This window comes from Jatropha curcas, chromosome 7 (genome assembly GCF_041381405.1).
Source record: "Jatropha curcas cultivar XTBG-Jc1 chromosome 7, XTBG_Jcur_1.0, whole genome shotgun sequence".
Classification (NCBI taxonomy): domain Eukaryota; kingdom Viridiplantae; phylum Streptophyta; class Magnoliopsida; order Malpighiales; family Euphorbiaceae; genus Jatropha; species Jatropha curcas.
The window spans coordinates 27,994,968-28,020,557 of NC_143157.1; the positions used below are offsets into that span (position 1 = coordinate 27,994,968).

The 25,590-nt window shown below is 36.2% G+C and overlaps 6 protein-coding genes and 1 non-coding gene across 11 annotated transcripts; 3 read left to right on the forward strand and 4 right to left on the reverse strand.

The window, feature by feature from the left end:
• Nucleotides 1–611: 611 nt before the first annotated feature.
• Nucleotides 612–2,145, forward strand: LOC105632005 (C-8 sterol isomerase). The gene is made up of 3 exons (XM_012214264.4): nt 612–1,292; nt 1,416–1,565; nt 1,648–2,145. Exons 1-3 carry the CDS (start codon nt 672–674, stop codon nt 1,933–1,935), a joined length of 1,059 nt encoding a protein of 352 aa, XP_012069654.1. The 5' UTR covers nt 612–671; the 3' UTR covers nt 1,936–2,145.
• A 442-nt stretch (nt 2,146–2,587) lies between these two features.
• Nucleotides 2,588–5,058, reverse strand: LOC105632003 (Pentatricopeptide repeat (PPR) superfamily protein). Its single transcript, XM_012214263.4, has 2 exons — nt 4,432–5,058; nt 2,588–4,352 (listed from the first exon to the last, which is right to left on the reverse strand). The coding sequence occupies exons 1-2, from the start codon at nt 5,007–5,009 to the stop codon at nt 2,759–2,761; spliced, it is 2,172 nt and encodes a 723-aa protein (XP_012069653.1). The 5' UTR covers nt 5,010–5,058; the 3' UTR covers nt 2,588–2,758.
• Nucleotides 5,059–5,151: 93 nt separating this feature from the next.
• On the forward strand, nt 5,152–9,301 carry LOC105632002 (hypothetical protein). Its single transcript, XM_012214262.4, has 6 exons — nt 5,152–5,310; nt 5,731–5,836; nt 6,686–6,724; nt 6,835–6,943; nt 7,879–8,122; nt 8,887–9,301. Exons 1-6 carry the CDS (start codon nt 5,263–5,265, stop codon nt 9,088–9,090), a joined length of 750 nt encoding a protein of 249 aa, XP_012069652.1. The 5' UTR covers nt 5,152–5,262; the 3' UTR covers nt 9,091–9,301.
• A 1,484-nt stretch (nt 9,302–10,785) lies between these two features.
• Nucleotides 10,786–12,223, forward strand: LOC105632001 (uncharacterized). Its single transcript, XR_016321666.1, has one exon. It is a non-coding gene; the product is annotated as an uncharacterized LOC105632001 (transcript).
• A 2,246-nt stretch (nt 12,224–14,469) lies between these two features.
• Nucleotides 14,470–19,567, reverse strand: LOC105632000 (CDPK adapter, putative (DUF1423)). 5 transcript variants are annotated; one of them, XM_012214259.4, is made up of 6 exons: nt 19,246–19,567; nt 19,000–19,076; nt 18,165–18,560; nt 16,771–17,333; nt 16,628–16,694; nt 14,470–15,293 (listed from the first exon to the last, which is right to left on the reverse strand). In XM_012214259.4, exons 3-6 carry the CDS (start codon nt 18,541–18,543, stop codon nt 14,863–14,865), a joined length of 1,440 nt encoding a protein of 479 aa, XP_012069649.1. In that variant the 5' UTR covers nt 18,544–18,560; nt 19,000–19,076; nt 19,246–19,567; the 3' UTR covers nt 14,470–14,862. The 5 variants fall into 5 exon arrangements, with proteins under 5 accessions (XP_012069649.1, XP_012069650.1, XP_012069647.1 ...); XM_012214260.4 differs by lacking the exon at nt 19,000–19,076; XM_012214257.4 differs by having other exon boundaries at nt 18,165–19,076.
• A 528-nt stretch (nt 19,568–20,095) lies between these two features.
• LOC105632212 (spindle assembly abnormal protein) lies at nt 20,096–23,665 on the reverse strand. The gene is made up of 4 exons (XM_012214534.3): nt 23,511–23,665; nt 23,337–23,416; nt 22,578–23,026; nt 20,096–21,350 (listed from the first exon to the last, which is right to left on the reverse strand). The coding sequence occupies exons 1-4, from the start codon at nt 23,661–23,663 to the stop codon at nt 20,251–20,253; spliced, it is 1,782 nt and encodes a 593-aa protein (XP_012069924.1). The 5' UTR covers nt 23,664–23,665; the 3' UTR covers nt 20,096–20,250.
• Nucleotides 23,666–24,062: 397 nt separating this feature from the next.
• LOC105632211 (Pre-rRNA-processing protein TSR2, conserved region) lies at nt 24,063–25,570 on the reverse strand. The gene is made up of 3 exons (XM_089723768.1): nt 25,366–25,570; nt 25,170–25,261; nt 24,063–24,540 (listed from the first exon to the last, which is right to left on the reverse strand). Exons 1-3 carry the CDS (start codon nt 25,568–25,570, stop codon nt 24,472–24,474), a joined length of 366 nt encoding a protein of 121 aa, XP_089579894.1. The 3' UTR covers nt 24,063–24,471.
• Between the last annotated feature and the right edge of the window lie 20 nt (nt 25,571–25,590).

The window sequence follows — 25,590 nt, forward strand, 5'->3', positions numbered from 1 at the left end:
ATTAATTAGCAAATTCCTGATTATCAAGGGAATAAGAATCTTTGACATTTTTTAGTTCTGTCTTTCCTGTCATCTTTGTAAGATTGTGGAGAAATAAATGGAGGAAAGGGAAAATTGAATCCACGGTTCCCATCATTTTTCTGGGTGTGTGTGTTGGCACCTCAAAAACCTCAACAAAGATTGACTTCTAATCATACTTTGGAACTTGTTTATGCCAAGTGAATAATGTTCTTTGGATTCCTTAGAGATACAACAATCAGTACTGAATCAATAAACAATTGCCATATGCTAGAAAAATTCAGGCCTGGGCCTACCCTACCATGGGAACGTATGGGCCTAATGGGTCATATGCTGGAACTGGCTATGGGCCTTAGAAGTTATATTCTGATCCCACTTCATAGAAGCTTACACCACAAGACGAGGCTCCCCTTGAGAAAAAAAATAAAAATAAAAATAAAAATAAAATAAACGAAGAGGTGTATTTTGGTCCTTTTGAAGTTTGCATGTCTCTATACTATACAGTCTTAAAAATGAAAAGCCCATTTCGCCACGTCACACGACCGTTGGAGATTCAAATTTGAAAGCCCTCCTATCGGGTCTTGACATAAAACGCTGTGAACGCAAAAATAAAGATGCGCCCAAAGAGAAGACAAATCTAATAGATAAGAAAAATGAAAGCACATCAATCAACACCATCATCATCAGCTAAATCGAGCACCACCACCACCACAGCCATGGAAGAGAGAGACAGCTGTTACTACCCCGGATGCAGAAAGGACGCTAATTGCAATTGTGAAATTTGCATAGCCAGCATCAATGCCACTCTTGATCTTATGCCTATTAGCATCCAGAAATCGTCACTCACTAAGCTTTCTACTTCACGCCCCAATATCGAACGCACTCCTATTTCTTTCAAAACTTCGATTTTGTCGACACCCACATCAAATTTTTGTCCCAAAATTGAGTCCCCAGTCCTCAAATCAACAGCAAGATTGAATTTCAGTGAAAAGGAGACGACAAAGAAAAATTGGTGCTTTGGAGGCGCTTTTTTAAGGTTCATTTTGGGATTGTGCTTGATTTTCGCAGCGGAATTAGGGTTTTATTGGAGAGCTAGTGGGGTTTTAAAGCCTCTGTTATCTTCTGATATGGTGAGGAAAATTGGTGAGAGATCTGGGGTTGTACAAGAATTGAATGGGAGGTTAAGATTCTTGCAGAATGAGTTCAAGGAATTTGTTCATGATGGGAAGGTTTCAAATTGCAGCCATATGGACTCAATATGGAAAATTAATCAGGTTCATTTTCAATATATCTAAAGTCCCAACTCGACTAACCAATCAGGTTTCTTATTCAATGTTTTGTTTAGGCAATTGCCAAGATTTGACACTTGAGAATCTAATTAAACAGGCGCATTGCAGGATGGTCTGCTTTTGAATTCGCGCTGTGTACTGTATAAGTCAGCAATGGAGGAGCTAAGTGTATGGGGCTGGCCTTTGCAGACTGCAGGATTGCTCAAAACAGGATTTGCTTCACGGTCCTATACTGTTTTGTCAGGCAGAGTTACAGAGGTAACACCCTAAACTTGCAGTAGGTTAATTGTTTTTGTCGATCAAATTTGTGATTTTTATCTTTGTTTATTTATTGGAAAAGTGGTCAGATGGGATGATTGGATATTCAATCCGAAAAGCCAACAGTTCATGGATTCACAGGAAATGGGGTGTCTCTGTTGTGCAATTAGACCCTAGTACTTGGGTTCTGGAGTATGGTAGGAGCTCCGTACTGGATTACTCAAGCCTGTCTTCAGCAGTAGCAGATCTCTTTATGTACCAGATTTCAAGAATAATCGGAAGGATCAATCAAGAATTCTGGTTAACGTCTGCTTTCAAACACGGATATAGTGGTTATACAGAGGAAAGCCATAACAAGATCCCAACCTGAGAGAATTGATTGATATCAAATCCAGTGCCTCCTTTCTTTTATTAGATTTTCGGTTCTCATTCCTTGTGAGAAGAGGGTTCTTCCATCTTTCGCTCTTTCAAATTCCTCATAGTTTGTTCATGAAAGCTTCAAATAGTTGTTTATTTTTCATGGTTCCACTATAATCCTGTAAGATAACTAAGATCACTAATGTCTTCATGGTTTCACTAATGCTTAATTCTTCATTATTCCACTAGAACAATGTCTTCTTGCCTCTGCGTTCTTATACTTCCATATCAAATTGTATATGATGAATTTATGTGCTTTTGCAATACAATACCATGGTTCTACTTTTAGCGGCAAGAAATCCAGTTGGATATAAGAATTTTCCTCTTCAAGTTCTATTTTTGCGCTTTCTTTGTCAAAAGAAATTAGAAGAATTAGTGTACTGCAGTCTAGACAGTAGGGGGTGAGAGAAAGCGAGAGAGAGAGAGAGAGAGAGAGAGAGAGAGAGAGAGAGAGAGAGAGAGAGGAAACCATATACGAGTCAGTTCCTCAACTTCGAATTTCCATACGTTGTTTCCTTCAACAAAAAAATTTTACTTTTCTTGGTTATAAAATGTGCAAGTATCTACAACCATACATTAAACAAAATTGAAAAAAGAAGAAAAAATTGATCAGTAGTCATTGCAAGAGCATACAATCTTTGTAATAGTGAAATCATCTCCAAAACTTTTAACGTTCATACACATGTTTCCTTCAAAAACAGAAAATTTACAGTTCTTGGATATAAAATGTTTTAAGTATCAACAACCATATATTAAATAAGATTGAAAAAGAAAAATCACCAGTAGTCATTACAAGAGCATACACCATCTTTGTAGCGGTGAAATCGTGTCCTATCTCTGACAATGATCTCTAATTCATAAGCCTTCGAGACCAACTTCATGAAATTATGGCAGTCCTCGCAAATCCTAAGATTCTTGACTATGCGGATGCACGATCCTTTTCCCTGGCTTATAAGCCCATAACAAAGAGCTAGCTTCTCACTATGCCATAAAACTACTTCATTTTTTGCTTCCTCTTCTATATCAACTAAAACAACACTAGTATCAGGAGAATAACCAACAAACTTCAAGTTCCCCACCACCTCATCTAACTTCTCATAGATCAGATCTGCTTGTTTATGTTTTCTATCTGCCGTTGAAAACTCATGCACTCCATTGCTCAATTCTATCCGACTGCATCCCCTCTCTTTAAATATACCTCTTTGTTTCATCAAGTTTCTTATTTGCCCAACATCTTGCCACCTTTTTTCTTTGGCATAAATGTTTGATAATAGAACAAGCGCTCCATCATGACCTGGCTCCAACTCAAGCAACCTTTGAGCAGCAAATTCCCCTAATTCAGTCTCTCCATGAACACGACAAGCAGCCATTAGAGAACCCCAAATGACGACATTAGGTGGCAAAGACATTGTCTCAACGAGATTGAGTGCTTCTCTTAGGAACTTAGCACGACCGAATAGATCTACCATGCAACCGTAGTGCTCATGTTTAGGAGAGATGTTATAGTCATTAATCATTGATGCAAAAATTTTCTGGCCCTCTTCTACTAGACCTGCATGGCTACAAGCATACAACACGCCTACAAATGTTACCGCATTAGGTTCAATGTTTTCATCTTTCATCCGATGAAAAAAGTTTAGAGCACTATTGGCATCCCCATGGATAGCAAAGGCATTTATCATACTAGTCCAAGATATCACATTTCTTCTTTGCATCTTTTCAAAAACTGCTCTTGCTGCTTCCAAACATCCGCATTTGGCATACATATCAATGAGGGCATTGTTGACTGGTAAAACTCCTCCAAACCCACTCTCGTTAACAAACATATGGATCCTTTTGGCTTGATCTAGCACACCGAGATGAGCGCAAGCTGAGATTACACTCAGCATGGTAACTTCATCTGGTTCTATCCCTAAGGCTTGCATTTCGTTAAACAGATTAAGAGCTTCTTGAGGCTGATCACTCTCAGCATAACCAGATATCATTGCGCTCCAGCAGACCAAGTCCTTTTTGTCCATTTCGTCAAAAATCAAGCGCGCGTCTTTAACATTTCCAACTCTTGAATAGCCAGAAACCATGGCGGTTGAAACAACCAAGTTTCTAGATGACATCTTAAAAAATAATTCTTTGGCCATATCCATGCAACCACAATTTGCATACATAAAGATAAGTGTACTCTCCAGATGAGGGTCAACCTCAATATTATTTTCAATAATGAAATCATGGACTGCTTTTCCATAGCTTAAATTTCCAGCTCGACTACAAGCTGATATTATGGTTGAGAGAACCACCTTGTCTGGCTGGACATTAGAGCTTTTCATCTCTTCAAAAAATTTCAAGGCCTCATCAAAATGTCCATTTTGATAGTACCTGTAGCAAAATGGATATCAGTCAAAAACATTTTATCATGCAATAGAAAAACGCAATACTGCAGCATCAACAAGCCTACCCATTAATCATGATGCTCCAGGTAACAACATCTCGGTAAGACATTTTATCAAACACCAATCGTGCCTCCAAAATCTTTCCACATGCCAAGTACAAACTCATTAAACCTGTTTGTACAAACGGGTCTTTATCAAATCCCAACTTAGTCGCAACTCCATGAATCTCCATCCCCTCATTCAAAGCAGAGACCTTCGCAGCTGCTTTTAACAGCAGGGGCAAGCTAAACCTATCCACGCCGAATAAGCCATCTTCCCGTATCTTTTCATAGACTAAAAGGACAGTTTCAGGTTTCGAACTACGAGATAAAGCCCGCAAGAATTTGTTGGAGAGAGCAGGGCGAGGAGTAGGAAGGTGGGTGAAGACGGAAAGGGCATATTCAAGGCTGGAGATGGAGGAAGATGACGAGAGAATGAGTTTGAGAAGAATGGAGGGGGAGAGACTGGAGCGCAATATTTGGGCATGCACTTGTTTGAGGTGGTAGAGAGAAGTGGAAGAGGAGGAAAGAAATGGGAGGAGAGTAGTGTGGATAGTGGCGGAACTGAGGGGAAGAGGTAAGGCGGGTGAAGTTGAAGCTGACATTTTTTATCATGGGATTTTTGGGTTTTGCAGGCTAAAATAACAAAATGTTGCTTCGCTATTTATTTTGGGGCTTTGGGCCAGTAGCAGTAACATTTGCCATATCTCGGTTCATATTGACTTTGAACTTTGGGCCCAGCCATTAAAGCTATCACCTTTCTATTCTAACATCTAAAAACTAGAAAAGCATATCAGTGATATCGCTTTGCTGGCTCTGGTGGTACCATTTTACATCACAGCAAGAATTTGGAGCAAAATGGCTGAAGTTTTTGTCGAGCTCCTACATGTCCTTAATTCCCGAAAGGTACCTTTTTCTTCTGCTTATTCTTCCTAGGCCTTCTATTCTTACCTTCGATAAAGAGGTAACGGCTCCTATAATCCCTAAATCTCGATAGCTTATGATTATATCGTGGAATAATGTGGTTGCAATACCTACACATAGTGTAGAAATTACTGGTGAAAACTTTATGATTTTCTTTGAAACTCATTCATGCTATCGAAAATTTGCTTTGTAGAAGTCGTTCTATTGATTTTGAAATGGGATATTGCAAATCAGATCAGATCATTTGTCCGTAACTTTCATCTTGTTTACTAGGATTCAAGAAAATTGCTTTAAAAAACGCGGACTAAGCGGGAGCTTGAAATTATGTATTATGAAAGTGAAAGCAAAAAGTTTTTGGTATTTTTGCAGCCCTAATTTATCTTTTCTTGGGATAACCTTTAGGAGAAACTGACGCCTGAGGAACAAAAAGTATTTCAAACGTGCATACATAAGGCTCGAGCGGAATTTATAGTCGGCAATGTTGTTGGTGGTTGCGCTACTCTGGCAGGTGTGTGCTTTTTCTTTTTGTTATTAATGTCTACCATATGTAATTCTATCGGTGATTTGGTTCTGATGCAAATGTTAGTCACTACCTCAAAGATTGGGGTTGTGTTATGGTGTGTTTGATTATAATAGAATTGATGTCTTGGATTGGAATATTGAAAAAATAATTTGTTTTTTTAAACCCAAAGGCTACAGATATTTTATTTATTTATCCATTGATTACTTTGGAGGAAAATGAAAACATTAAAAAAGAACTTTATAGAACTCAAACTACAACACGTCATATTACATGGATTTTTTTCCCCTACAGCCCCCATAGAAAAGTTGGTCGACCCAAAAGTATCATATTAGCTGTGCCCATTATCTTTGGCAATAAGAGGTCACCGAGATATCACATTGATTTTTCATTTATTCATAGCCCTAGCAGCAAAATGTCGGAAAAAAAGAAAATTTTAACCAGACAGAACTGAGGATATTGGATACTTGAGATTTTCAGTTTCATCTTACAAAATTAATTTGATTCTTGTTGTTGTTTTCATATTGTTGCATGCTTTGAAATGATCTGTTACTGATTGTTTTTGGTTATTTCTATAATCGGAATTTTTAATCTACCCAATCTTTTATGCTTCTCTAGTGCAATTAGTTCTGCGGGAAATTTTTTTGAAATATTATTATATTTAGCCTGTCATGCGTGTTTTTCTTGTTGATGTGACAACCCCTCCCCCCTCCTCTTTTAAGTATTTCCTAGTTTATTAAGCTCTAATGTGTCATGGAATCAAATTGGTGTTTAATCATGTATATTAAATTCAAAGTTTATCCTGCTGGTTGTCTAATAATTCTGGTCTTCTAGCAGCAACGTGGAAGCTAAAAACTCGATTCTACATTTCTGGAGGTAATGTGAACGCGCATAAAATCTCTGCCCCCCTCTCCTGCATAACCTGACTACTATGTCCTTTTGAATTCTTTCCTTTTGTAGTTCAACAAGGGTTACTTTTTTTGTAGGAGCTGCTATTTTGTATGGATTGCAGAGATTAAATAGGTCCCTAAATTCTTGTGTTGATCATCTTCTTAATCTGGATGGAAGTCGATTGCAAGGGGTATTAGCAAATATGTAGGTACCTTCACATCATTTTTATTATCAGCAGTGTCCTTTTTGGTTTTAATGCTATATGGGTAAATAGATCAAGCTTTTCTGGTACATTGAATAGACATTTTGACAAGGCGTACTTGCTCTTTTTAGTTAATTAACAAGCCTGAAGCAACCTGTTTTGCATGTACTGTTTTGAGATTACTAGGTTAGGTTGAGAGAAAATTGACTGATATTGATCCGTGCCGAATTGGATTTTGAAAAACTAGCAAGCCATCAGGGTAAAATTGTCCAATCAACCTTTAAACTGGTATAAACTAAAGTTTTGGCAGCTACTACAATTGTTCCTTGTACTTTGAAAAAAGCCATTTTCCTAGCATAAGTTAACTAATTGCCTTTAGGCCCACTATTTCTGAGGAACATTTTGTCAATCCATTTCTTTTCCACTAACAATTTCAGTCATTAATCAGTTATAACTTTTACTACTGTATGAATGTATGCTTATTGGCACAAATAAAAATGTTTCTGATGTTTTTGGATCTTCTTCTTCCCTGTATGATCTATTGTAGTGTTGCAACCCCTGCCCCGCTTCCTCTCCAATCATGGTCCATTCAGTAGTAAATAAAAGTTTTTGATATATTGTTGGATTTTCTTTTTCTGTCATGACCTATCATAGTGTTGCTCCCCCTTCTTTTTTCTTTCTCCCCTCTCTCCCTCTCTCTTCCTCCCAATTATGCTCCATTCAGTAGTAAATAAAAGTTTCTCTGATATATTGTTGGATTTTAGTTTTGGTTCTTTCTGTGTCTGATCTGACAAAAAATGTCCTTTGTTTAAGAGTAAAAGCAATTTTCTCCTTTCTCCATAGCCGTCTAATATCTCCTCATCCCTTTCGTTCTTAATCTCTGTTCAAAACACTCAGAGACATATTGTGTACTGATGAATGGATGTTTCATTGGCAGCGTTGTTAATAAACATCAGGATGATCCTTGGTTAATGAAACAGATGGCTAGACGTTTCTATCCAGAGAAAGTGTTTGATGACTCAAGTTCAGATAAACCAAATTTAAGGTGGCGCTATCGAAATTTCTCTGGGGACAATGTTGCTTATGGTCAAGCGACAAATGACAGTGAGACACAGAGTGACTTACTTTCCCACAATGATTCTGATAGTAAGAAGGCACATGTGGAGTCCAAGCAAGTTCCTGTAAGTGCAGTAACCTTAGTTTTCTATGTGATTATAGGTGCGGCTTCTTTTACTGGCAATCATTACAAAGTCAAGAATGACTGCAGAAAAACTGGACATGATTGCAACACAAACATACTCCTAATCTCGTTGACATGGACTGTGCATGTTAGCTAGGTTTTCTTAGGTCTATTTCAAATCTTGATTGTAAAAGAGTTTTCAGACGTGCTAGTCATATGTTCTCCACAGGTAGGCTGTTAGGTGGCTATTATGGTGTATAGTAGAAGTTTAAAATCTAGTTATATTAGAATAGGTCTCCCTTTCACAATATACTGCTTGGCATCGAGTCATCTGCTTCTTAATGCAGTATTCTTCTTAAAGGCTAGTTTAACTTCTTTTCATGGGAAGTACTGGTTTAACTTATTTTCATGGGAAGTACATGCCATATCTATCAGTAACCAGTTATGACCTTGGAAATTGTATTCCACATCTTAAAAGAGCTTGCTTTCTTATTTTAGAAAAAAGCAATTTGATAATGGTAATATAATAACTATTTGCCAACCTTTTCAATTGTGGTGAACTCTTTCCAGTCTTTGAGCCTTTGCAAGAATACTTGTGCTTTGGAAAAGGTGGGTCAAGGGGTGGGGAAAGCAGGGGAAAAATGTTTCTCTGATTTATCATTCAATATTGATATTGCTGCTTTCATTTGTCCATCAGTGAGTTCAACTGAAATATGAAATGAGCCTTTCTATGGAATATATATCTTATATATCCTATTGCTTTAGATGAATCCCAGTGCTGATCTGATGGAAGACCCTCTAGATGGTATTTTTGGTTGCATAGCACCGGTGGAGGAGATTCATCACCCTAGCACATCAAGCACACCTGCCAAACCACTTAGTCGTAACCATAGAAGATCTCGCCGTAGGCGTCGGATTCTCCATCGCGAGTCTTTAGGCTTGAATCAAGTACAACCGCAGCAAATTTAAACTTGCCAAATGTCTATGAGAGAACAATAAAGGATATGCTTGCTGGAAATTGTAGATGCAAATATTTGCCAAATGTCTGTACCTTCTGCTGTTGAACTACCCTATCTTACAAAATTTCCATAGGCAGCTTTTATCTCTGTGAACCCATGCAGTGGACTAGAATATGTCTGCAAATCATTATCCAAAATTAATGTTATTATGTTTCATAGAATGTTGAAAAGCTAGCCATGCATCGCGTGAGCCTTGGCAGCTTGATGGAGGAACTCCTCTTTTTGAATGGTGTTGCCAATATTTGTGACTTCAAGATTGCCCTCGAATGAGGAATAGGCATGATCATTGTTGAAGGGCTAAGTAGTTGGCGTTTAGGGAATTCCAACGTTTATTGTATGATATGCATTTGCTAGTTCAAATCTGTGGCCAAATCTTGAGGCTATTTATCCAGCCCTTCATAAGCACCCAAAGATCAGAGTTCTTGGAAAGATGTTTGGATATTGCATTTGCTAACTCTTCACTGGAGGAGAAAAAGTATAGTGGGGGTTAACAGTTCGTTTATATTGCATGTGGTGTCAGCATATTAAAGGCACTTTTTGAGACAAAATCAAATCTCAAGTCCCCCCTCCTTTCTTCATGCACGTGCCTGTGCTTATGGGTTTCAAGGCAGGTAAAGCTTCAAACAAGGTGCATTAAAATGTCATAACTTCAACTTGTGATATGGCCTTTTTATGCCTTGGCTTGCAAATTTTTTTTAATAGTAGCAGAGAGCAGAGATGGTGATTTTGTTAAAACTGCATGTTTGTGGAGGCAGTTACGGCGGGAAAGTACAATGAGCATAAACTACAGCCTTTCTCCGGAGTCCGGACCCTACCGCACGCACTTGGCCAAAAAATTATATGGTGGAGACAAATTTAAGCCGAAGTAAAGGTTGAGCCTTGAGATGGTTTTTGAGTCCAAGATGAAGACCACTTCATCATATTCTAGGAAGCATCATAGAAACTTCATTTCTTGTCTTTACATTATCAGGTTTTTTATATAAAAAAATCCCATGAATTTAGTATCAAAATCAAACAGTTGCTTTGTTTTTTCTTATTTTTGGATAAGATGTGGTTGGAATCCTAATTAAGCTAGTTAAATATAGTTGTCCAATAACCCATCTTTTATGTTCTTGATGTTACTAGAGATTTGCTTGATGCATATATTAGTAGAAAGCACATCCTTAATTCGTCACTATTTGGCAGTTCAGACTCCCCCGATAACTACTCATTAACACTGGATTATGCCTGAGAACCCACCAGTGGTTTCTGCAAATATTTAAATAATAGAGATTGTATAATCAATTACCCATTATAATTTATATAATTATACATCCGTCTTTTCTTACATTTTAAGAGTACAGTATATATACACGCACGACAAGTACCCATTAAATAAAAGTAAAATGAGAACTCAAGATTAAAGGGTGGGAGTAGGATAAATTAGAGTTTGTTTTCCATCTTTTGTTGAAGAACTAATTTGATGACCGAATTTCTTTGATGCGATGGTGGTTTTGGCATGTAACCTTCCTCTCCCGCGTTTGGGTTGACAAAGATTGCAACTTTGGTTCGCGGAAAATGTGATTAAACTACCCATTACCCAACACAGCATCAGCAGCATTATAAATCGAACTTCAATCTAACTATCTAATTAGTCACTCTATAATCTATATACCATTTAGTTTCCATCTCCTAAAATTAGACCTTTCTTTTTATGTTTCAACCTTTTTGTGACATTCTATAATGTAAGGATACAAAAATATTTATACATCTCTCTCTCTCTAATTTTCTTTTTTAATAAAAGAGTCCCGAAGAAAATGGCATTCTTTGTAATTTTATGAGATGAAACGGACAATTATAAAATCTCATTCTCTTTTATCCCTTGGGGGTGATTCGTTCTCTCCACTCTACACTCCCAAAGGAGGAGATTTTATGAAGAAACCCTTTATTTCTTCTTTATTTTTTTTTCTCTCCCTTGCCTCTCAAAATTTTCCATTGAAATAGAATATTTCTCTCTTTTATTTGCACTCAATCTGGTACGCACACAAGAGAACAATCAACCTCCGAAGTCTCATTTCTCTTTTAGGCCTAGGGTTGTGGTGGTTTTCCTTTAGGTTCTCGTCAAACCTCAACCAAGAAACTCCACCATTTGTTTTTTTTTTTTTTTTTTTTTTCATTTTTTATGATCATTATTACACCTTTTCAATTCCATAATCAGAATCATTTCAAAGATTTTGATTCCCATCAAAGATCAATTTTACCCATCATCTTTTATCTGAAGAGAATCTTTATTCTGCTGCTATTAATTGTACCCCAATCTTGGTCCATTTCTTGTTCTTGCACACACAACAACACAAACAACAACAATAACCAAGATCAAATCCTAGAAACCATGAAGGTCCATCCAATGCCCAAAAAAAGAAACAACATAACAATCCAATACTATATCAACAACAATACCACCGGTAGCAATAATATCAACCATCATCGGAGGGACCCATCTTCCGGTGGGTCCCACAAGAAGCTGAGGAGGCTACCCCACATCTTTAGCCGGGTCTTGGAGCTTCCTTTCCGATCAGATGCGGACGTTTCGGTGGAAGAAAACCCTGATTGCTTCAGATTCGTGGCGGAAACCGATAATATTGGGGAAGTGAGGGCCCACACGATCGAAATCCATCCTGGTGTTACTAAAATCGTGATTAGGCCAAATGGGTATCTAGAATTATCTTCATTAGATGATTTGGAATTGGATATGTGGAGGTTCAGACTGCCAGAATCGACGCGGCCGGAGCTAGCTAGCGCGGTTTTAACAGACGGAGAGTTGATTGTGACTGTGCCCAAGGGAGATGAAGTGGAGGAAGAAGGGAATGATAGTAACGGAGACTTTAGAGGAGGTATGGGAAATAATAACAATAATAATAACAATGCTAGGCTTGTGCTTGTACAGTGATAATTATAATTACTGCTTTCTAGCTTTTGGATTTTGTACTTTTTCTTTAAATGAATGTTGTTGTTGAAGTTAGCCTTTGAAGTTCGCCGTTGGATTAGGTTTTGTATGCTTGCTTTTGTTATTGAATGAAACTAAGGTTTCTTTAATTTTTGCATATGAATATTTGCAGATGTTGGCATTGAATATGGAAATTGATAGTTAGTAGGTTTATGTTGTTTTGGCATGATCATGCGATGCACCTAAAGTTTCCATTTTTTTTGGGCATTTCTTTTTTCTTTTGATACCGTCTAGAGGATGAGAAGAGCAGAAATGATAGCAATAATGGAATTTGTGAAATTGTTCTGATATTTGATAGATTAAAACTTCTAGTAAATCGTAAAATTTGTATGTGTTTTTAATTGAATAATGTTGTGTGCTATTCTCATGTTTTGATCATGCAAAATTCAAGACCTAAAAGTTCTCATATTGGCTAGAACTCATTGGCAAATAGCTTGCTTGTGCTCTTTTTTCTACTTCTTTGTTGCATTTCTGAAATTATAATGCAACATGACAACTACTAATGCTTTAATGCCGAAAACTGCTTCTTTCTTTCTTTCTTGGTTAAGAATATATGCTTCCCATCCATTAGGTGTATCTTTATAAAGGTGTGCCTACTCTTGGATTGAGTCTTACATTTGTCTTTTAGGCTTGTACTTTAAATATGCTTGCTAGCATTTCAAGTTTTTTTTTGCGAAGAAATGATAAATTTATATTATCTTTTGAGGCTTTTTACTCCACTTGATCTTTTCTTTTTGCATGACAAATCTTTTGCTTAAGAATTAATTTTTGTTGTGTATACAAACTTTCAGCGTGTTATGACTTCTTTAGCTCCTTTCTGTTCCTAATTGACCTGGTGATTCTTATCATATTATGCTTTTCTGATGTCCTATTCTACATGATTTCCTTATTAGATCAATCTTGTTTTCTCAGTTCCATGCTGCAAATAGCCCTAGCTAGCGAGCTTCGTAACTGATAAATAATTTTGTTGTTGAACCAAACTAGGTAAGGGGTTGAATTCTACTTCACAGCTGTGATTACCATGAATGATAATGGTTCCTTAGAAACTCTCTTTTTTGGCGCCTGATTTTAGCGCTTGCTTTGCACAGATAATTTGGGTTTAATTTCTATATTCTCCCCTCCTAAGAATAGCCTTAGAATTGGCTCTCCGTCCTCCATAGCAAGACTGTCGAACCTTACCTAACTTGAATGAAGAATTTTACTATTTATGATGTATCACGATCAAGGCCTGGTTTAGTAGACGTAAATAAAGATGTGTGGTATTTTGATACCCATTGCTGGACCCTCCCCACCTTCCCCTCCGCTTTTTGTATCTCGAGAAAGGCTAAGAAGTGCTTTGCTGATGTTGCATTCCCTTCATTATGCATTTAGCATATCCTGGCCGCCTTTTCCTAGGTTCTTTTCACTGCAAAATTTAGCTTGTCTTAATATACTAATTCATTTTGAGTTATAAGAAACTAAAAGCATAACATTTGGGTTTGTTATTTCAAAGTTAATTGCTGGTTCATTCCTTTTGGGGGCTAAAGAGGAATCATCCCCACCATTTCCTTCTTTAGATTGACACGTAAAGTTGATAAACCTTGCGTGGAAAAGCATTTCTTATATCTATATATATATATATTTCTTGCTTGAGACATAATTTTCATATGGCAGCTCCTGTTCTTGGATTAAATAAAAAAGAAGTGTTGTATGGTCACCCTTGAGAATTCTCAGTTATAGGTACTGCATATATATATATATATATATATATATATATATATTTTTTTTTTTTTTTTTTTTTTTTTTGAAAGGGATATATATATATATATATATATATGCTTTTGCTCTTTGGAATCTCTCACTGCCACAAGTCTGCCTCTTTTCAGTGTTGCTACGAATTTATGCTTTGGCTTCTTTCTTGGTATGGGAATTCATTTCGCATGAAAAAATTATTCTGAATTTCATTTCTTGATCTGATCTATCTGGAAGGTTTGAAGTCAAATATCTTTAATGATAACTTGTTGCGTGCCATTATTAATCAATAAATAATGAAACTGTAATGAAACTCATAGTTGGTATTCCTTTTCCCCTCAAAATTTGTAATAAACAAACAAAAGAACGTAAACAATTTCAAGAATTCAATAATTGTCAAACCGTTGAAGCTATCATCAATCGTTAAAAAATTTGGTTTCAAAACCAGAAGCTCCCCTGAACAAGCGAAAATGCGAATGATGTTTTTCGGTTTTAATTCTTCCCTCGTTTTATAGATTCTTCAGACACTTTCCTGAAAGAATATTGTCTGCCATCTCCTATACCTTAAAGGCTTCAAGCTATAAAAGTTCATACGATCAGAAGTCACATGGGTATCTAATGATATCACAAATCTTGATGAAGATTAAAGAAAAATTGAACTGCAAAATTTTACAATTAAAGTAAACCTTCTAACAGAGTTGTCATCTAAAAAAAAATGAAAAAGATAGTGGGCAAGATTTTAAGTCACTCTACCAAAATTGAATTCCTTGTGCTAATCGAAAACGTAGCAATGCAGATGTTAAGCCTGCACCAACACAACTCCTAGCAGCTTCACGCAAATGTGCCATGGACAATTCCGCAATAAGTTCTCACGTGAGCGACTTCGACAACAGCTGAATCTGTTGCACCCTCCGACACCAGATCTAATCAACTGTACCAGATCAAGTGTCAAGCATGGACACAATACAGTTGGAAATCTTGAAACATTTAAGTAAACGTTAGAATTTATTCTTCTGTGTCCACTCCAAAATGTTCCTTGAGGATACTTTTGGAAGTCCTTCCAAATCCCTTGGCCACTTGTCTCATATCCTTGAGTTTTGCCATTTCCTGCTTTATCTGATCCACCCTGTTCAAGACGGTGCTCAGTGAGGCATCTGTCTTGGTACCCGATCTGCGGCGTGTCATTTCTAACTTCTCTCTTTCAAGTTGCTGATAGAGGTTCTGAAGATATTTCTTTTGAGCATAAAGTCGTTCCTCTGCAATTTTGTATTCAGATGCCTGAGACTTCCGTAGTTGATAGAGGGCCTGATCAATCTCATCCTCCAGTTTTAGAGTTTCGGCTTGATAATCAGAAGATATAGACAAAATATCAGGCGACTTAGTGTCTAAATGGTCTTGCTGATCAGTAATTTCCACCTTTGTATCAGGAGAGGCACCTATGTCCAAATAATACATATCTTAAATGAGTTTAAATGTAATTACAAGCACCCCAAACCTCTCTTCCTTTGCCTCACACATACAACTACAAAAAAGAAAAAAAAAAAAGAATTGCAAATACACATGGATGCATTCACAACCATAAAATGATCAGGAAACCTCTAAAACATGAAATGGTCAAAATCTTGTAGAGGAAAATAACAAAAATGAGGAGAAAATTTACAGAAAGGAAACAATAACTGTGCAGGTGGTTTCACAACGCTGCATTGACCAGGAAGACATGTTCACTGACCGAGCTGAAAGATTACAACATCCATGCAATCACCGTATCTGAGACCAAAACCTGAGTAAGACATGCATTTCTTTCTCATCCCCAGACTTATACCACTATGCATGCAACTACAGGGATTCCATTCAGGTTGACACTGAGCAGAAAGCCAAATCAGGGGCACCTTTCTCAAATCTAGATTGTTTAACATAGTATCCTCTCATGTTTTACACCGTAAGAAGTCCTTATAAATAGCTCAATTTAAAGTTCAGGACACTTGCTTCCTTACAAGCAAAATCGCCAGAAGCACAAAACTTAGAAACACTTTTCCCCTGAGATCTATTGCAGGAAAAAGAGAATCTGAAACTTTGAGTTTTCAATTATATTCTTTATGGAGCATTAATCACCTCCACATGGGGAACCTGCAACCTCATACAGTATTCCCCTCCCTGAGCCAAACTCCAACCATGATAAGTACCTTTCTATGCTTCAGGCTTCTTTAGTTCAAAAATTCATTTTACACATCTTGTAAAGCTAGCTTTTTCCTGATTAGATGATTTGTATAGCTAAATTTGAAAATAGCTTTCTTCTAAACTCTCGCATGCTAACTAAAGAATTTGAAACTGCTCGCAGGAAAGTTCAATACCATAAAAACAGCTGAATCTTTTGAAGCAAAAATAAGAAAGCATGAATAATGAATCCAAAGAGAAGTTGAAGCTTTGAGCTTCCATCATGGAAGATATTATCTATACAATTACAACTCACAGGAAAACCTGCATCTCCCTTCCTAACATCAAAACAAACTTTGAAAATCAAAAAGAAAGGCAAATTTATTATCTGGATCCCTAAGATTGTTATCAAACACTAAATAAAAGAAAATGATGAGTTATGCATCCTTAAAATCATAGTTTACTAGAATAATGGACTGGTTAGGTAATTGGAGTTGCTTAATCCAAAGCATACTTGAAGGCTGTCGTGTCTTTCTTAGTTCAACACAACCAAACAATGAGAAGATTATTTTTTTGGAAGGTTTTTTTAAACAAAACAGACTAAAATGAAATTTACCTGTGCAAATAACTGAGACATCCTCTTCAACTTTCCACACATCCTCAAGACTGGTCCCGCATTTAAGCTGATGTAAGCACCAAATTATCATACTGCTAGTTTTGGCAAAAGCAAAGTCTCATATCTAGAGTATGCAACTTTACCTTAGAAATGACTGATTCTATTCTGTTCAGCAACCCTTTTGCGTTGATTTTCTGGGACCCACGTAAAATGCAAATACCAACAGTTAATACTTTTTCTACTTCTTCACAAGAATCAATTGATTCACAAGTTTGCAAAAGCCTCATAACATGTGGAATCAGATCTGTCCGTGCATCACAACGACGGCAATAGTACTCAACATCTAGGCCAATGCTTCCTCCAACTGTCCCAGCCATGTAAGTCCGGAAAGCACAGTCAACATGAGCAACATGACCACACATATAACCCTCACTGACCAATGCCTCACATTTGATGTAACTGTAACCTCCATACTTTGAATTTACAGTCTTGCAACACAAAATACAACAACAATCTCGGCAGAAACGAGGTTCACTGCAACAAATATCACAGGGCATTGCAGCTTTAGATTGACTTTCTGCTTCTGTTGTGAGACTGTTGCACCTCTTATTTCCAGCCTTACAAGCCACACCGTCAGACTGTGAATCTGACTCCGAATTTTCAATTGTTTCTTCAAAAGCTGGAAGGACATGCTCCTCTAAATTACCTATTAAAAGTTATCTTTGTTATAAAGAAAAACTTCTCTAAGCCTTTAGCATGCTCGGAAGCAAAAGCCACTTATAAAATGGCAGATCACCCTTGTATATTCAAAAATATTAGCTTCGGAGTTCAATCAATAAGCACTAAGAAACCATCTGAATATATTCAACAGACTGCTAGATCAAACCCAAAGTACAATAACATCCTGAAAGAAAATGGATTTGTAGCTTAAAAAAAGAAGCATATCCTGAGTTTCAGACTGACAACCTAGTCAGCCAAAAACCTATCTACCAAGTAATAGAACCAAGTAACCAACCTATTTGATGTGATGAAATAAAAATATTTAATAATATAAACAAAAGTCCATGGCGTGAAATTTCGACCACACAATAGTGAGGTTCCACAGGTCGGCAAGTGTTAATTTTGCTCTTTCATCTCTAATGCAAAAACCTTCATGAGGCACTCAATTTGCATTTAACCCAAAAAAAAAAAAAAAAAAATGCTTCACTCTTAACCACTAGTACTTCAGTAAGTTAATGGTGATTGGCTCTCTAAAAGTTGACATCACCAGGTCTATTATTCATTTCAAGGTGGTGTATATTAAATTTAGTTTTGATCAAAAGGAACATATGTTTGACTTGAAGACCATGGCCTACTAAAACCACTAGGTTACATGCATTATGAGATATCATTTTGATCAAATGCTAGCCTGTATATAGTGAATGAGAGTTCACTAATTCCAGAAAAAACTATTGAAGCCAATCATATTACAAGAGAAAAACGAGAAAAATAACACACATAACAAATAATATATAAAGCAGCACAATGTAGAACTAACCATTTGTTGGCAACACTTTGGAAGGTATTCTCCAGCTGAATGAAGCAAAAAAAGATTCAATGTTTGCATCAGGGAATGCTGATCGGATATACCGTTCAACTGAAAGCCTGCTTGCAAATCCACGTTTCTTACCAGGTATACTTCCAGGACGATTAAGACGATGTGGAAGATATAAGTACCTATCCAAGAAATGTCCAGTAAAGGCAACTCGTCTCCCTACTCTCCAACTCCAAACATCACCAGGTTTTGGCCAATCCACAGGAGCATAAGGCAGACCTTCACCAGACTCCTCAGGTGCAACAGGCTTTAGATGGGAACCATTTTCCCTCAGCCTTGGTGCTTTTCCATTACTTTCCTTATCAATTTCCATTGATTCCATTCTAAGCTGACAAATAGCTATTATTGAACAGTATCAAATGTCAAAAATTTGTTGCCAATAACAAGAAAGGAAGCCTTAAGATCTCATAAGTAGAAAATCACTAAGTGATTTAACTTTATTTGCTCTGTTTCATGAGCAACTTCATAGTCAGTATAAAAAAAATTGAAGCATACATTGAACAATTTTCACTAATTAGCTTGAAATTTTATAATTACCCAAGTTATCAGTAGATAGCAATATAAGCGTAAACCAAATGATGGATAATTAACTCTTATTTAAAAAAAGAAAAACTAAAGAGACGAGACAACATAGAATTCTTTGATCAAACTGAATAAAATACTAATGTAAAAAGACAAACACTACTACGGTGTAAAAAGACATAGAACTCTTTGATCACGCATTACTACGGAGTTCCAGTTTCTGTAAACCAACAAAAACTCCGATCCAAAGCCTCACCTGATCACGCTAGCTCTTCGTAGGAACCAAGAAGAGATTAGAGTTCCAACTTCCAACTTTATATGACAATAAGGAGACTGAATTCAAGAAAAGAGAAAAACTGGAACATGAGTTCTTGTAACATGTAAAGAATCGAGCGCGCAAGCTAGGGAAAGTCTTGACTAACTAAATTCGTAAAATTAAAAATTCCTACAAAACGTAAACAAAAATAATAAAAAAATTAATGGATGGACTCATAGATTTAACCTGAGAGGAACAGGCTCTGGACTTCACACTCACAGGTCTCGGTAACAGAGAAAGATTATGAATTCGAGGAGAAGCGAGGACTTGAATTCGGTGCGTAGAGAAGACAGAATTTTCAAAGCGGATTACAATGAAAACCGAATAGAGAGGGGGAAGTTGAGAATTTGAACACGCACAATTTAATTCCAAAATCTACCTCGCATAAATACAGAAATGAAATGAAGCGCCAATCAAAAAAACCCTAACAACTGGAGAGAGATTAATAACGGACTAATCTCTGAATCAGGACATTCAGTCCAAAACAACTGGACTTGCCGAATCTTGATATATATATATATATATATATATATATATTCAGAATTTATAAATATGTCTGCCCACTTGATTTACTAATATTTTTTTTTTTTTTTTTTTGAGAATAACTAAACATTTGATATATGTAGTAAGCCAAAATAAAATGTAATATAAAATATTCTTATTATAAGCCGTTTGAGTTACTAAATACTTGATATATTTAGAATGCCGAAATAAAATGTAATATAAAACATTTTTATTATAAACACTATACAAGAAATGTATTAAATTAAATTAAAGACATCAAACATATCTTCTACAAAAAACATTGCTTTAGAAGTGTTCATTTTAACTTAATATATTATAGTTGTTAGGTTTAATAGTCAACATTACAACCGTGTTATTTACTATACATGACCATAGGCCACCACGTAGTTATTAGTCATGGCAAAGTTGACGAGGTTTTCTCATCATTATTCGTTTTAACCATTTTCTCTGTACCGAGGAGTTGGAATTTCTGAATGGCAACACAACTAAAACTAACTAGAAAGACAAACAATTACAAATAAAAGCTTCTAATCTGGATCAAAGTTAGTTTCTACAGAGGGAATACAACTTATAAAACCATTACAGAAGGATGGTATCTTGAACTTAACCTTGTAACAGGAGTATTACTACAAAACAAACACAAAAGCATAGCACTAAAGACATTGCTTAAACTGAGAACCCATGAAGAGGGGCAAATTTTGCAAGAATTTCAGCTTCACGCTTCATTGCATTTGTCTTCTTCAACTCCAAGTCTGGTATTTTGGCATTGGCAAGCTGAATCTCATGCACAACTCTTGGTATTGCATTTGCCACCATCTTCTGAGCAGATGTCAACTCAACTTTTGCTGCCTTGTTAGTCTGAATTGCATTAGTAAGTTCAGCTCGCCTAGATTGAAGTAAAGCAATTTGATTGTCGATTTCTTGCACCGTCGATAAGTTTGAATCCACCTGTGATTGAAGCTGGTCTGCCTTGTCCCTCAATTCACTATATTCATTCTTCAGAGAGGCAACCTTGGCCTTTTTAGCCTCAAGGGTAGCAAAGAATTCATCAACCTGCTCAATTAATTCCCTGCTCTCTAGGAAAACCTCACTAAATGATGTAATTTCTTCAACCAACTTCAATTTAACAAGTTGTTCAGCATTCATATTAGGATCACTTCGAAGTTTGGATGCTAAAGTTGTAAGTTCGAAAATGTGATCCGATGAAACTAATGAAGGAAAGTCCATAGCAAGAAGGGAAGAAAGCCTACTTCGAGCCTCTGCCATTTCATTTTGAATGACAGAAGATTCAATTGTATCAGAGGGTACTTGGGTTTCAGAAACAGGCTGGGTTAGAATGTCTTCCAAAGAATTTAGATAGTTATCAAAATCCTCAGGAATTGGATCAACCATTGATTCTTGCATGCTAAATGCACCACCTTCATCGTTGGGGATGGATGGTTTAGAAGAACGCCTAGTTTTTCGCTTAGGTGTGGATGATATCGTAGTTTCATTCCCTTTTGTCCGCTTAGTGGTGGATGATGATTTAGCTCCTTTCTTTTTTGTTAGCTTAGGTGTGGGAGGTGGTATTTCAGCTCTAACCGGTTTTGCTCGCTTGGGTCTGGATGATGATATATTTCCATTCTGTTTTGCTTGAGGTGTAGATAATAAGGCAGTTCCACTCTTTCTTCTTTTCCTCCGACCAGAATCTTCTTCTTTCTTTTCTTCTTGGACTGTCGCTTCTCCATCCAAAGGAGGGTTCACACAAGGAACAGATACAGTCTCCTCTGTCTCATAGATAAGAATACATGGAAAAACAATTAACTTTATTGCTCAAAAATAATAAATTCAATGGCCAAAGAAATTAAGAAAGAAACATCAAATCTTATGTAGCAACAAAACACATCAACAGAAAAGCTTCCATAAGATGAGATTTTTTTTCTTCCCATTGATGCCTCATTATTCTGTCTGCTTAGTTAACTAGATATCATAAATAATATGACGATAAAGACTTGGTAGCTCGAGAGAAACTTAAGTTAGGAGTTTTATGCCTGAAAAAAAAAAAATTTACTTGAGATAGTAGTAGAAAGCTCCAAAGAAAAGATAATTCAATAAAAAGTCCCATTTCATCCCATCAATATTCACTTTAGTCACATAGGCCTACGCACACGCACAAGAACTATTGACAACCCAAGAAGAGAAAAGAAGGCACCGGTTGAAGTTTGGGCTAAGCAGATCAACATGTTCACAATCAGCACAAGGATTGATAGCACCTTTCAACATTGTTAAAAGTCTCTTGTAGCTCCGTCTGAGGATAAATTGCAATCAAGCATAAAACTCCCAACTTAAGTTTCTCTTCAACCACCAGGTTCTTATCATCACTTTGTATATAATATCTGGTTAACTAAAAGGTTATCAATGGTGGAAAACAAATGAAAATAATACTTGAATGATTTACAAGTCTATAAATTTTGCAATGTGTTCATTAGTGTTTCATGTAATGCGCATTTATCAGAATTGATTTACTTAAGACATTACACTTCATGATACTAGATAAGTTGGCAATATTATGAAATGAAAATAAAACCACAATTATGGAACAGCCATAGTTCTGTGACAATTATGGAATGGCCAAAGCTCTCATTGATTGTGAAGTTTCCTCCTTGATTCTGATTGATTCCTAGTTCAAGTTTCCTAAATTTAGCTACATGCTTCCCATTTTCATTAATCATGATATTCCCATTTTTGCATTTCTTAAGTTCATGGATAATTCACAAGCAACTCTAAACTTGAACTTTCATGAAACCACAACCTTCACTAGACTAAACCTTAATCCAAAAACTAGGGTTCTCCCTATAAACTAAATCAGGTAAAAAAATATGCAAAAGAAATTTGGTTGTCCCTATATGAAAAAGCAGCAAGAACATATTAAAAATTTTAAATCAGTTAGGAAATGCTTGCAAATACTGAACTAGAAATATCAGCAAATAGGATAATAAAAAATTTAAGAGAACCTTTGGCCGTAGATTCAATTTTTGCGGGGATCTTCCAAGCAAAGGATGCAAAAAAAGAATCAATATCTGCATCTGGAAATTCTTTACTAATATAATTTGCAACTGCATTCTTGCTGGCGAAAGATTGTTTGCCAAGACGTTTTGGAAGATATAGAAATCTATCTTGGAAGTAGCCAGAACTGTTAAACCTCCTTCCTACCCTCCAGGTCCATATATCACCAGGATATGGCCAATCAATGGGAGCATAAGGCAACCCTTCACCAGATTCACCAGGTAGAACGGGCCAGAGCAAGTTATTCTCCTCTGCCTGATTAATGCTGCCATTAATTTCGTTATTAATTTGATTCAGGACATCATTCGCAACACCCTGCACAAACTGATCATCATGCAAATATTGCTCGTTCTGCACAAATTCCTCATTCTTCATGAATTGTTCATTCGGCTGACCACTGGCATTGAAATCAAATAATGGTAGAATAAAGATTCTTCATTACAAGTTCAAGATATACAAAACATTACTATTTTGTATCATTTAAATATTCATAATGTTATAAGTTTGCATCATCTAAATTTCTCAATTAAAGTTTCAAGAAAGCAAATCAGTTAATTAAGTAATGAATTTCACTCTGCTACACGGACAAGTACAGAGTACAAAAGGTTTAATCTTCTTGGTAAAGTAACATTAAAAAAGATTAAGAGTGGATTAGTACGACATAACAATATCAGAACGGAGTCAGAGATCATGACTCAAAATCTTACTCTGGAGCATACTCTTCCACTTGATCTGAAGGCAGGGGGAAGGGATCAGAATCGGTCATCATGACACCAAAATCCAGCAACTGGAAAAAAATTACCAAAAAAAAAGAAGAAAAAAGAAAAAGAAAATTAGGATCAAGAAAAGCGAAAAAAAATTGAATCAGCGTCAAATTGTACTTGTTCACTGTTACTGGTGCGACCGAACACCACAGTTGTGAGGAAATGGAGAGCTGTTAGCTGGGAAGTGGTAAAGTAAGGGGGAGAGACTCGATATGGACGGTGGAATAGTAAAATATCCGTGTTGCCCTTAGTGAATTGACCTTCATCCATTCGGTCCCGTTGCGAGGATTTATAACCGAAAAGAGAAAGAGGCCCAATTGGTCATTGATTTTAACTTAGTCTCACTCTCACATCACGTGCTAATTGGCGCGTTGTCTAAACTCGCGCGAAACATTTTTAAAGATAGATTTAGAAAGAATAATTTTTACTCTAATTTTCCAAACCTCTCATTTAATATGCATTTTTATTAACAAAATACAGTACTGCTACCATTAATTAACTGTTACCATTAAATGAAATCTGAAATAAATAAAGGATTACCACTTATATTAATCAATTCCATAAACCATTAATATTTAATGTATTGGTACATTAGAAAAAAAAAATTAAATGAAAATTATGGTTTAACCATATTAACTATATTTTCTTAATCGGCACAAAAGTCTAAGCTAAACCTACAATAATGGGGGGAGTAGCATCAGTTTTTCAAGGAATTGATAAGATTACAGCAGCCACTGGAGTTGTAATAATATTGTAATTAACTACAAACTTTTATAACAATATTGCAACTAAAACAGTAGAGAAAGATTAGTAAGTGAGGATGATGCATGACAGAATGAAATTAGAAGAAAAACTGCAATTAAAATGTTTTCCATGATGTTCCCTCTTCAACAAATGAGGCAAATGGCAAAATCACAGAATCTGTAAGTAAGTTGGCTGCTTATGGACATCAAAATCTGCATCTGGAAACTCAAGTTATGAGTTCATAAATACAGGATAGATTCATTCTCTTTATACACATTGAAATATTTGTTTCTTTGAGCCTTTGATCAACTTTTTCTTCGAAATGTCAGACTGCTCATTTTTTATCTAATGCTTTCTGTCCAAGTAAGTATTCTTCATGCATCATTATCAGTTGTTCTGCAACCTGCTTCGAGTTGCAATGATTTATTAGCAGAAACAGACAAGAAGCTTGAATGGAGATGCATAAAAACGAATCATAAAAGCTTCCTAGACACTGAACTTCAATCAGTGGAAGGACATCATTTCTTTTTCTGCCATAAAACTAAGCATCTGGCTTATATATTCCAGCGAATTCATGAAATGGCGTGGTCTGTGAAAGGGAAAACCTTTGGATCTATTTTCTTCCCATTCATTTCCATATAGGGTAATTAGGAGAAGGGAAAAAAAAAAAAAAAAGGGAGTACAATTTTTTACTTCCATGCATGATGTTGATTGAATCTGCGCATAAAATTAGTAAAAAAAATGTGTCTGCCATGATATCAAATGTCTTCAAAAGAACACGTAAGAATATAGATTTTAACCCGGAAATCAGATATTTAGTAAGAGTAGCTTACTGCAACTTACAAGACCATTGATTAGGACTATATTATTGAATCAGAACCAACATCTTTAACAACAATAATCCATAGAAAATAACGACATTTTTACAATTGAAGAAGGAAACAACTAAAAGGTTAATTTAAAGAGAACTAGAATAATAAAAAAAAAAAAAAAAAAAAAAAAAAAAAAAAAAAAAAAAAAAGATGTACACACCTTCTCAATGCTACCATCCTCAACCTCTGTGTTAAAAGAAAGCAATAATCTTTCATGGAGCAAATTCTCCAAATCTTCGACATAAAGTGGTCCTGTAATTATACATATAAAAAAATTCCCATCGAGACACGATTGTGCCAAACCAAATTCAGCAACATTTAAATGAGAAGGAAATTATATTATATTAGTTTATAGCCTATAGAATGAGAGAACCAAGACAATATATCGGTGGCGAGCTGGTGGGATTTCTGGAGGGAATCCTGGCCGCCCCACTGGTTTTCAACCGCCATTTGCAGGCCATTCCATTGTGAAAGTAGCAAAGCGATATCCTTTTGGAGATAAGAGACAGCCTCTGGCTTTTTTTGGACAGTAAGATGGTTGTTTTTGCTTATGGATTCCATTGTGTAACGATAAAATCAGT

Coding starts and splice junctions, on each gene's coding strand:
- LOC105632000 (XM_012214260.4), bottom strand. CDS start 18,543: ATGGAATCAATGGAAATTGATAAGGAAAGTAATGGAAAAGCACCAAGG. Junction 16,695..16,770: donor TAGAATCAGTCATTTCTAAG/GTAAAGTTGCAT, acceptor TGCTTACATCAG/CTTAAATGCGGGACCAGTCT. Junction 15,294..16,627: donor TGTCTCAGTTATTTGCACAG/GTAAATTTCATT, acceptor ATTTGGACATAG/GTGCCTCTCCTGATACAAAG.
- LOC105632211 (XM_089723768.1), bottom strand. CDS start 25,570: ATGGAATCCATAAGCAAAAACAACCATCTTACTGTCCAAAAAAAGCCA. Junction 25,262..25,365: donor TTGGTTCTCTCATTCTATAG/GCTATAAACTAA, acceptor GTATAATTACAG/GACCACTTTATGTCGAAGAT. Junction 24,541..25,169: donor AGGATGGTAGCATTGAGAAG/GTGTGTACATCT, acceptor AACTCGAAGCAG/GTTGCAGAACAACTGATAAT.
- LOC105632212 (XM_012214534.3), bottom strand. CDS start 23,663: ATGGATGAAGGTCAATTCACTAAGGGCAACACGGATATTTTACTATTC. Junction 23,027..23,336: donor GTGGAAGAGTATGCTCCAGA/GTAAGATTTTGA, acceptor TTTCAATGCCAG/TGGTCAGCCGAATGAACAAT. Junction 21,351..22,577: donor AATTGAATCTACGGCCAAAG/GTTCTCTTAAAT, acceptor TCTATGAGACAG/AGGAGACTGTATCTGTTCCT.
- LOC105632003 (XM_012214263.4), bottom strand. CDS start 5,009: ATGTCAGCTTCAACTTCACCCGCCTTACCTCTTCCCCTCAGTTCCGCC. Junction 4,353..4,431: donor TGGAGCATCATGATTAATGG/GTAGGCTTGTTG, acceptor ATTTTGCTACAG/GTACTATCAAAATGGACATT.
- LOC105632002 (XM_012214262.4), top strand. CDS start 5,263: ATGGCTGAAGTTTTTGTCGAGCTCCTACATGTCCTTAATTCCCGAAAG. Junction 5,837..6,685: donor TGGTTGCGCTACTCTGGCAG/GTGTGTGCTTTT, acceptor GTCTTCTAGCAG/CAACGTGGAAGCTAAAAACT. Junction 6,944..7,878: donor CAAGGGGTATTAGCAAATAT/GTAGGTACCTTC, acceptor TTTCATTGGCAG/CGTTGTTAATAAACATCAGG.
- LOC105632005 (XM_012214264.4), top strand. CDS start 672: ATGAAAGCACATCAATCAACACCATCATCATCAGCTAAATCGAGCACC. Junction 1,293..1,415: donor CAATATGGAAAATTAATCAG/GTTCATTTTCAA, acceptor GGCGCATTGCAG/GATGGTCTGCTTTTGAATTC. Junction 1,566..1,647: donor TGTCAGGCAGAGTTACAGAG/GTAACACCCTAA, acceptor TTATTGGAAAAG/TGGTCAGATGGGATGATTGG.